Genomic DNA, 11,788 nt, shown 5'->3' with positions numbered 1-11,788 from the left:
TCAATACATAGATATAATCATACAGATCCATTCTTTTCTTCCACGACACGACAGAGGGAAAAAAAAACTTTATTCCAAAAATCCTTAGTGCTTAATTTGGTTGATCCTATGGAAAGGAAAGTATAATAAAAGAAAAAAGAAAAAAGAGGGAAGGCATATTTCCTATATACAAAACCTTTTCCAAATGTCTGATTTTTATTCCTATAATAGTACTTTACGTGACCAAAAAGGCAACAAATGATAATTCGTAGACCCTCCATTATTATATTATTTCTGCACGTGCGCGCACATATATATATATATATATAGTAGAGTTGAATGCTATATCACAATACATAATTTGAATCATTACGAGCCTTTATTTTAAAAATCATATAGAATAAAGCATAAGCGGGAGGCCGGGCTGAACTGGGAAGCTTACATTTGTTAATGTTGTGAGTATTGATGGAACGTTGTTACGTGCTTTGTGTGTTTTTTTTTTTTTTTCACTTATAATTACAAGTTGTTTGTCCTTTTGATTTTGATTCGGATTGGATTTTAGTGCAAGGGAAGACAGCACACAAGAGCTAGATCAGAATACAATTACTAGAGAACAAGCTGCTAGCTAGCCATCCATTGGATCTATAGTTTTTGGAAGGAGTTGATCAGAGGACTACATCCATCCAATCTGAAAATCTGATCCCATTTTTAAGGTAATTAAGAACAATTTGAAAGAAAAAAAAAAATTAAACATGAGTATACCAATTACATCGTGCAAGTAGGTCTACATGCAGTTATGACTAATTTAAATTAGAATTTCTGCTCGTTTAGATATTTATTATTTGTTGGGTGTGTAATATGGAGATTAGGTCAGGGAGCAATGGAGAATCAACATTTTAGCCACCATCATCCCTTGACGTTAGTCCTCATCAACCAATCTGGTTATCGTTGTGGAATATGCTATGAAATATTAGCAACCGGTTCTGATTATTATGGATGCAAAGTGTGCAATTTCTACATACATAAATCATGTGCTGAATATTCCCGTGAGTTGCAGCACCCCTCACATCCTAAACATCTTCTTCTCCTTCAACTACATCGTTTGGAATTATGCACTAATTGCAGCTCCGGGAGGTTCGATTTTAAATATAAGTGTCCTCAGTGTCATGAGTTTTATCTTTGTCCTAAATGTGCATTTCTACCCCTTACCAAAAAAGCTGAAAATCACGACCACCCACTGAACCTTATGCAAAAATTATTGTCATTTACTTGTGATCATTGTTTGAAGAAAGGCAATAGCATGCCTTACTTTTGTCCCACCTGTTTATTTATGGTCCACCCAGAATGTACATCTTTACCATTGACTATACGACCATCCACCATACAAGCTGCAATTCACGACCATCCATTGACCCTTATGCCAAGTTTTCTTATGTCCCTCACTTGCAATGCTTGTGGGAATGAAATTAAGGGTAGGACGTTTTACTTTTGTGCCACTTGTTCATTTGTAGCCCACCTAGATTGTGCCCCTTTACCATCAATCATCAAAGTCAAAAGGCACAAACACCCCCTTAATCTCATCTACTCTCTTCCAGCTGACCAATCTAAACGTAGAGTATGCCGACTATGTGCTAAGATGGTGGACACGAACTACGGGGTCTACTATTGCTCAAGTCAAGATTTTGTTGCTCACATTCATTGTGCTACAAGCAAAGAAGAAAGAGACGAAACGTTTGTTCCGAACTCTAAAGAAGATCATCATGATAAATCTATTGACTTATTACCATATATTGTCAAAAAGACCAAACCAGAAGGAGACGGAATTGAAGTACATACAGAAATCAAGCATTTCAGTCACGAGCATGACTTAAAACTCATGGATGAGCTTGGGATCAACCAAAAGTGTGATGCATGCATAAGGTCTATCTCTCGGCCTCCATTTTATACATGTGCTCCGTGTGACTTTTGTCTTCACAAATCTTGTGCTGAATTATCAAGAAAATTGCGACACCCATTTCATCAACACCCCCTCAAGCTCCTCTTGAGAGAACAAAAGCCCTTTAGGTGTGATGCTTGTTGGCAACCATGTAATGGATTCGATTATCGTTGTGATGAATGCCACTTTGAGCTTGATGTCCAATGCAGTTTAATCCCTGATATCCTTACACATACTAGTCACAATCACCAACTAATTCTTGCTAGCTCATCAGAAAACAAAAAGTGCAATTCTTGTGGATTATATGGAAAATACAATTTTAGTTGTGTTGATTGTGAATTCACTTTGGATTTCAAGTGTTTGGCACAACCGCATACGATGAACTGCAAGAAACATGATCATCCATTCACACTTTGTTATACTTCAAAAGATGACTCTGATGAATATCACTGTGATATTTGTGAAGAAAAACGAGATCCAAAGTGTTGGTTCTATTATTGTGCTGATTGTAATTATCCTGCTCATCTTGAATGCATTCTCGGGAAATACCCAAATCTTAAGTTTGGAAAAACTTTCAAATATGATATTCACCAGCATCCTCTTGCTTTGGTTCAAAAGACTTTTGCTCGATGCTCAAAATGTGGTAAGGTTAGTGTAGAAGATTTAGCTTATGAATGTGCCGATTGTAATTTCATTGTTCACAGAAGGTGCATATGAGATTGAGAGAAAGATATGCGTGGTGGGCATCTACAGTCTACAGCGTAATAGAAATTACCTGAAGAATGTTTGTAAAGATCACTTCATCTGTATCCAGTAATTACATGTTGAATAGAAAATAAAATTGATTTTAATATGGTTACTTATTTTGTTTAATAAATATTTAGTGGTTATTAAAAGAAGAAAAGACGTGTCAATAGGTGTTTGAATTTAAGTTATTTATATATGTAATTACATGCAACATGATCGATCAGGCCATATATACTCTTGTAAGTATGTACGTAGGTCAATAATCTTATATATGTTCATAATTAACACCATCTAGCTAGATATAATTTATATATATATATACACATGATTATTATAATTAATCAATTATAGGTAGGCAGTATTTGAAATATATATCAGTGGCTCCTAGAAAGGGGATGCTGACCTCCTTAATTTCAAAGGTATATATTGAAATTATTCAAAATACCCCTGTCTAGTAACACAAAGATCTACCAATTCACTCAATCAATTGGTTAGTCTATATTCATGCAATTATACGATAAGAAAGCATTATCATAAAATAAATCAATTGTATAACACAAAAATTAGTAACGAAGAGAAACTCTTTAAAGAATTCAATAAAAGTAAAACCTTACTAAACAACCAAACCCATAAAAGTCAATTTTATTATTTAAAAATCCTTTACAAACAAGTTTCAATTTCAAAACATTTGTTAATTGACACTCTTACTTGACTAGGTAAATGACACGTTTGTCTCTATTGCAGTAGTAGCTAGAGCCTTTGACAATCTTCAAATATTGACTTATCTACTAAAACTCTAGTAGCTGAACATGATCACTTTATCTTAACCTTGGATCACGATCACACTCTTTGAGAGAAATCACATGAAAATTCTCAAAGAAATTTTCTCACCAAAATAACAATTGGAAAGTACTCTAAAAAATCTCTGAGACTAAATCTCTGGTTATCCTAATTAATATGACAACTTAAATATCTTTTCTGGAAGCAGTTTCCAAGTCAGTGAAATTCTGCTGACGGATTGAGTCTATTATGACGATTTTTCTTGACGGTTTGCTATGCTTGGAACTTATCTTCTCAGCATGTGTTGATTTCAAATTCAAACTCTTCTTTAGATAAGATAAGGCCCTTGAAATTCACATTATATCTGGAATTTATCTTCACAATAAACAATCTGGAATTTATCTTCACAACAGTGTTTAGACTTATCCAAACACTTAATTACATACTCCAGATAAATTCAAATTATTTCACATTCACAAATCACAAATTCAACTAAAGATGATATCCATCATCTTAGACACATATATAATCCTAGCCAACCTCTTGAATTTGCATTTTCATAAGTCTTAATATTTATGGGGCATTTTCATACGTCTTAGTTTCCACAAGTCCTTCAAATTGTCATGCATGAAGGGAACAACTGATCAATTAACGTTGGAAACTAATTAGGCTTGCACGTACATTAGGCTTTTGGTAGGCAATTTGAATAGAGTAGTGTTACATGTACTTATATAAACTTTTACTTATAACTTACTTATAAAACTGATTCTGTTAATTTTATTTTTAAATTTAAATTTTGAATTTCAAATTTCATGATTTCTAACATATTAATAACTAACATGTGAAGAAATAAATTTTTCTTAAATACATATAGCTTTTTGCATTTGAATAAGGCAGGCAATGGCATCTTCGGCATATGATCCCCTTGTCCTCGTAGTCCATGGGCTCATGGTAGGGGAATTCAAATCCTTCCTTTACCGAGGCTTTTATTCAAGACACCATGAAAAGTTCAATCTTGCAAGAAACATTAACGTTCCTTTCTAGCAAGTCAATCGCGGTTAATTTGGGTCAGCGGATTTCAGCTCTATCGGCAAGTTAAAAACATAGAAAAAATCAATGCAAGAGGACTCTTTAAATAAATTGTATTGAGAAATGCTTAATCTATAAAATAATTTTACAATAATTTTTTTTACATTTTAAGTACTATACCAAGTCATGCCAGTTTTGATCAATTTACTAATTTGGTGAAATATCTTTGTGAGTTTAGTATTCTCAATTATAATAGTAGTTGTACGTAACCTCATTGTTTGGTTATACAAATCATCTAATCTCATTTCATATTATCTAATCATTACAATTTTTTTAAACTCCCACAAAAAATACAATAAACAATTTAATTTTTTAAATTCAAAAATAAAAATTATATTTTAATAATATTTTATTTAACTCTCATCTATTTTATTGGTGTAAAAAAAGGCCTCAAATAATGTAGACTTCTTGAGCAAGAAAATAATTGGGTATTTTTTCAACTTCCGATTGGTTTTAATATTACAAAACTACCCTCAATTTTATGTATGTAAACTAATTGTAATTAAGGTTATCATTTTCCTTCAAACTTTATATTCCAAAGACTACAACAAAAGTGAAAGTGTTAGCCTTTGTATTTTAATGTCGTGACAGTTAAAAAGACTATAAGATAAAAAATAAAAATAAAAAGAAAAAAAAGAAAAAAAAAGAAAGATACTAATAGATTTGAATTTTGAAAGGGTTGACAATTATTTAGAGCATTGCTAGTCATTATCTCTATACACCACACACCACATTTAAAAAAAAAAAAAAAAAATTAGTTTTATTCTTCTTAAAATAATTGAATTCTTCTACTCATAATCTATATACTACACATTTTATAAGAGGAAAAAAAAAAGTGTGGTATGTGGTGAGTAGGAATGATGAATAGAATTTTTCATAATTTTACAATCAAGCAAATGGTTTGATGACACCGCATTAAAAATAAATTTAAATTTTATAAAATTATAATTCATTTTTAGACAATTTTATTCGTTATCCTCTTACATAGAAATAGATTATTTTCCATTTTTTATTTATTTAGTTACGAGGTCCTTGTAATTATTATCATTCTTTTTTATGAGATCAGGTTTAGGAGGACAAGAATCTAATTTCGATCTTAAAAATTTGTAACTGAAATAGAATCAATTAGTGTAAAAACATTTTACAATTTAATCTAACCAAACTTTATTATTAATTTGTATTATTGATTATTTAATATGCTAAAATCTGAAAAATTGTTATGATGTTTTGTTATATTATGTTGTATAACAGTAAAAAGAACAATATTTTTTTAATTAATATGTTATAGGTTAGATTATAAAATCATTTTTATTATAAAATAAATTGAACTTATTATTATAATTTTTACATAAATAGTATTTTGAATATTGTGACATATTGTGGCAGGTTGGAATTAAGTACGATGCCATCTGTTATGATTCAAATCCGAATATACAATAATCTCTCTCGGATTCCCAATACAGAAATCTAATCCAGTATTTCAATATGACAATATTTATACAGATTCAAAACAGAAACTAAATCAAGAATCTCAATATGATAAGATACTGATTAAAACCAAAACTCAGTTGAAATTTACAAATGATAAGATAATAAGAACAATATAACAAGATGACAAGATAAGCAAATAAATTTGTAAAAGAACAAGAAAAAATGCACGGAAATAAGAAAGAAGAAGATACAAACAGAGATTACGTGGTTCGGCTCTAATGGCCTACATCCACGGCAGGAACAGCCTCAGAGATCATTCTTTATTGATGAATCTGTAAAGCCAAAGTTTCAGAGTACAAGATGAACCAATGTCAAGCCAAGAAAAGCCACAAGATTGGCTTTTCTTCTTCCTCGACAAAACCCTAACTCTCCCTCAACAGATTCACTCCCAAAACCCCTGACGGCCACAATACACATAAAAGCCCTCTCTCGGTAACCCTAACACAGACATGCAGGTATTTATATGAAGCATAGATTACATCAAGGCTTAATCGGATGGCTCTTCTTCTCTTCCTCATTTACTTGATACGGCACCGTATAGAAACAGGTGCTTTGCACGTGTTTGCATCACTTCATTTTAAACATAAGTGCTGCTGCTTCAAAGCCACCGAAAACACTTTAATTTCTGCATCGATCAGTTAGTAACAGAGTGAATTATAAAAAAAATTGACACAAATATCACACCATCCATGCTCTAAATCTAATTAACTAGTAATTTTATGATGATTATTATAAAATAAGTACTATGACATATCACATGTAACGTCTAACTTGATATGTTTCTAAACACTTTAATTTGGTATGATCAACATGTGCGTAATATATATAACAATACAAAGGAAAAGGAAAGGCATTTATGATAAGTTATTTACAATAAGAATAACTATTTGTGGTGAAAATAGATTTATTTTAATAGAGAATTATCATTTTAATTGTAAGAAATAACTAACAATAAATAAGTAGTATTTTCATGATCATGTATATTCTTGAAATATTGCTAAATTGCTATTCTTTCATGCAGTAGTACTTCCAATATGAATTCTTTTCTTCCTTGAGGTGAAAGTGAGACAAAATCCTTTATAATACTCATCACTTATCACTTAATTACTGATCTTTAAGCTTAAGACCAAGGAACGATTACTATCTATTTTGGATAAAAGAAGTCTCACAACCATCATTGATACTTGTCCAAGCTTCAAAGTAATTCCTCCTCCATGCGGCCATTCTTGATAAAAACTCATGATGGATATGTCAATTGGGTAAAGACATTTATATATGCGAATGCATAATCAGCTTTAAAAACTAAAAAATTGCTCTATCAACATGTTGGGGGCAGAAAAGAATTTTAAAAAATTAGCAAAAACATAAATGAAAATTAAATATATATATATATATATATATTTACAAAAGATAAACTCAAATAAAAAACACATAGTTTTTTAATATATATCGTAAAAGAACAAAAAACTTAATATCCTAAAATACAAAAAATCAAACTAGCAAATTAAAGACTTGAAAAGATTTTTGCACACTTTAAACTACCAAAACTAGAATTTAAACTAGAATTTATAATTTTGTGTGATATTCAATACTGATTAGTAAGTATAGGTGGTGTCTGAATTACACATTACTTGAGAATAAGAAATTCTTTCTCTTTATAATGACTTTAATGAAGTTCCAATTATATTATACTAATGAGTACTAGTTCTTTTGGAATATAGTTCCAATGTGGCTTAGGGCTTCATTTGAGTCATTACAAATGGCCCAACAAGGATAAAAGGCCCTATCATCAACACATGCATATCGTATATAATATTTTTCAATACATAGATATAATCATACAGTTCCATTCTTTTCTTCCACGACATGAAAGAGAAAGCAAAAAACAAAACTTTATTCCAAAAATCCTTAGTGCTTAATTTGGTTCATCCTATGGAAAGAAAAGTATAATAAATAACAAGAGGGAAGGCATACTTCCTGTATACAAAACCTTTTCCAAATGTCTAATTTTTATTCATATAATAGTACTTTACGTGGCCAATAAGACAACAAATGATACCTTGTGGACCCTCCATTTTTATATTATTTTTGCGCGTGCGCGCACTTATATAAATAGATAGTAGAGTTGAATGCTATATCACAATACATGATTTGAATGATCATTACGGGCCTGTATTTTAAAAATCATATAGAATAAAGCAAAAGTGGGCGGCCGGGCTGAACTGGAAAGCTTACATTTGTTGTCGTGAGTATTGATGGAACGTTGTTATGTGCTTTGTGTTTATATGTTTTTTTTTTTTTTTCATTTATAATTGCAAGCTGTTTGTCCTTTTGTTTTTTATTGGGATTGGATTTTAGTGCAAGGGAAGACAGCACACAAGAGCTAGATCAGAATACAACTACTAGAGAACAAACTAGCTAGCCATCCATTGGATCTATAGCTTTTGGAAGGAGTTGATCAGAGGTTCAAACCACAGCCATCCAATCTGAAAATCTGATCTTATTTTTTAGGTAATTAAAAATAATTTGAAAGGAAAAAAAATTAAGCATGAGTATACCAATTACATCTTGCAAGTAGGTCTGCATGCAGTTATGACTAATTTAAATTAGAATTTCTGCTCATTTAGATATTTATTATTAGTTGGGTGTGTAATATAGAGATTAGGCCAGGGAGCAATGGAGAATCAACATTTCAGCCACCATCATCCCTTGACGTTATTCAACAACAACCAATCTAGTTATCGTTGTGGAATATGCTTTGAAATATTAGCAACCGGTTCTGATTATTATGGATGCAAAGTGTGCAATTTCTACATACATAAATCATGTGCTGAATATTCCCGTGAGTTGCAGCACCCCTCACATCCCAAACATCTTCTTCTCCTCCAACTACATCGTTTTGAATTATGTGCTAATTGCAGCTTTGGGAGGTTTGAGTTTAAATATAAGTGTCCTCATTGTCATGAGTTTTATCTTTGTCCTAAATGTGCATTTCTACCGCTCACCAAAAAAATTGAAAATCACAATCACCCATTGAACCTTATGCAAAAGTTATTGTCATTTACGTGTGATCATTATTTGAAGAAAGGCAATAGCATGCCTTACTTTTGTCCCACCTGTTTACTTATGGTCCACCCAGAATGTACATCTTTACCACTGACTATACAACCATCCACCATACAAGCTGCAATTCACAACCATCCATTGACCCTTATGCCAAGTTTTTTTTATCTCCCTCACTTGCAATGCTTGTGGGAATGAAATTAAGGGTAGGACGTTTTACTTTTGTACCACTTGTTCATTTGTAGCCCACCTAGATTGTGCCCCTTTACCATCAATCCTCAAAGTCAAAAGGCATAAGCACCCTCTCAATCTCATCTACTCTGGTCTAGCCGACCAATCCAAATGTAGAGTATGCCGACTATGTGCGAAGATGGTGGACACGAACTACGGGGTCTACTATTGCTCAAGTCAAGATTTTGCTGCTCACCTTCATTTTGCTACAAGCAAAAAAGAAAGAGACGAAACATTTGTTCCGAACTCTAAAGAAGATCATCGTGATGAAGAAAGAGATGAAACGTTTGTTCCGAACTCTAAAGAATATCATTGTGATAAATCTTTTGAGTTATTACCATATTTTGTCAAAAAGACCAAACCAGAAGGAGACGGAATGGAAATACATACAGAAATCAAGCATTTCAGTCACGAGCATGACTTAAAACTCATTGATGAGCTTGGGATCAACCAAAAGTGTGATGCATGCATAAGGTCTATCTCTCATCCTCCATTTTATGCATGTGCTCAGTGTGGCTTTTGTCTTCACAAATCTTGTGCTGAATTATCAAGAAAATTGCGACACCCACTTCATCGACACCCCCTCAAGCTCCTCTTGAGAGAACAAAAGCCTTTTAGGTGTGATGCTTGTTGGCATCCGTGTAACAGTTTCGATTATCGTTGTGATGAATGCCACTTTGAGCTTGATGTCCAATGCAGTTTAATCCCTGATATCCTTACACATACTAGTCACAAACACCAACTAATTCTTGCTAGCTCATCAGAAAACAAAAAGTGCAGTTCTTGTGGATTATATGGAAGATACAATTTTAGTTGCGTTGATTGTGAATTCACTCTAGATTTCAACTGTTTGGCACAACCGCATACGATGAACTGCAACAAACATGATCATCCATTCACACTTTGTTATACTTCAGAAGATGACTCTGGTGAATATTACTGTGATATTTGTGAAGAAAAACGAGATCCAATGTGTTGGTTTTATTATTGTGCTGATTGCAATTATCCTGCTCATCTTGAATGCATTCTCGGGAAATACCCAAACCTTAAGTTTGGAAAAACTTTCAAATATGATATTCACCAGCATCCTCTTGCTTTGGTTCAGAAGACTTTTGCTCGATGCTCGAAATGTGGTAATGTTAGTGTAGAAGATTTAGCTTATGAATGTGCCGAGTGTAATTTCATTATTCACAGAAGGTGCATATGAAATTGAGAGAAAGATATGCTTGGTGGGCATCTACAATCTACCACGTAATAGAAATTACATGAAGAATGCTTGTAAAGATCACTTCATATGTATCCAATACTTTCTTGTTGAACAGAAAATAAACTTGATTTTAATATATAGTTGTTTGTTTTGTTTAATAAATGTTTAGTGGTTATTAAAAAAAGAAAAGAAGTGTACGTCGTTAAATTGAAGTTAATTATATATTTATGATGAGCGAAGAGGTAATTACGTACATGCAATTAACAGGATCGATTAGGCCATATATATATACTCTTGTAAGTATGCATGTACATCAATAATATTATATATGTTCCTAATTAACACCATCTATTCAGCTACATATAATTTGCATATGTATAGACATTAATTGATCATATTGGTAGATGGTTACTATTTCATGGGTTACTACAAAATACTAATTAGCAGCATGCTAGCAACCTCTTTTCTAGATAAATGATATATAAATAGATGTTTATGCAAAAACATTGAGGCCGAAGTTAATTGGAGATCCAGAGTCAACCAATAACATATATAGAATTAATTCAAGAAATCACCACCATATTTAACATGAAAATTAACTTGCACATAGCAATTTTGCTAAGATATTAAAGAACTCATGACTTTTCCGAACCCATTACTTAAGTTGCGGATGATCAACAATCCCAGCCCTTACAAAATCACCTGAATTTAATTGAAGAAGTCACTCTGTCTCTACCATTTCCATGTTTAACTTATAAATTCCTCCATCTACACCTAGCTATTTACTCAAATTAATTATTAAAGAAACGAAACTGCCAATTAAAATATTGTGGTAATATTAAAGAATTTATATTGCTTGTTATTAATTTCCCAATTTATTGGGTAGTGAACATAATGTTTTTTCCTGTAAGCATGAAATTATTCAAGAAATTATATTTAGTCTTTTATTAAGCTTAGGGTTTTTATTCATATGTTACAGATAAGTTTTGTTTTTATTCACTTTGCACTTCAAATGTTTAATACTATCGCATACGATGAACTATAAGGAGCATGATCATCTATTCACACTTTGTTATACTTAAAGATGACTGGTAAATATTGCTGTGATATTTGTGAAGACACACGAGATTCAAAATGTTGGTTTTATTATTGTGCATATTGAAGTTATCATGCTCATCTTAAATGCATTCTAGGGAAATACCAAAATCTCAAGTTTGGAAGAACTTTAAAAAATGACATTCACCAATATTCTCTTGCTTTGGTTC

The 11,788-nt window shown here is 32.0% G+C and overlaps 1 protein-coding gene across 3 annotated transcripts; it reads left to right on the top strand.

The window, feature by feature from the left end:
- The first annotated feature begins 313 nt into the window (after window positions 1-313).
- Window positions 314-10,661, top strand: LOC122317307. Of its 3 annotated transcripts, none has more exons than XM_043134308.1 (3): window positions 314-434; window positions 542-692; window positions 849-2,766. In XM_043134308.1, the coding sequence occupies exon 3, from the start codon at window positions 860-862 to the stop codon at window positions 2,630-2,632; it is 1,773 nt and encodes a 590-aa protein (XP_042990242.1). In that variant the 5' UTR covers window positions 314-434; window positions 542-692; window positions 849-859; the 3' UTR covers window positions 2,633-2,766. The 3 variants fall into 3 exon arrangements, with proteins under 3 accessions (XP_042990242.1, XP_042990244.1, XP_042990243.1); XM_043134310.1 differs by lacking the exons at window positions 542-692; window positions 849-2,766 and adding exons at window positions 8,381-8,533; window positions 8,681-10,661 and having other exon boundaries at window positions 335-434; XM_043134309.1 differs by lacking the exons at window positions 314-434; window positions 542-692; window positions 849-2,766 and adding exons at window positions 8,144-8,267; window positions 8,381-10,661.
- The last annotated feature ends 1,127 nt before the right edge of the window (window positions 10,662-11,788 follow it).

This window comes from Carya illinoinensis, chromosome 7, assembly GCF_018687715.1.
Source record: "Carya illinoinensis cultivar Pawnee chromosome 7, C.illinoinensisPawnee_v1, whole genome shotgun sequence".
NCBI classification, from domain to species: domain Eukaryota; kingdom Viridiplantae; phylum Streptophyta; class Magnoliopsida; order Fagales; family Juglandaceae; genus Carya; species Carya illinoinensis.
This window is presented reverse-complemented; position numbering and strand designations above follow the sequence as displayed.

Bases quoted from the DNA above. Each gene is read 5' to 3' on its own strand.
- LOC122317307 (XM_043134308.1), top strand. From the start codon at position 860: ATGGAGAATCAACATTTTAGCCACCATCATCCCTTGACGTTAGTCCTC.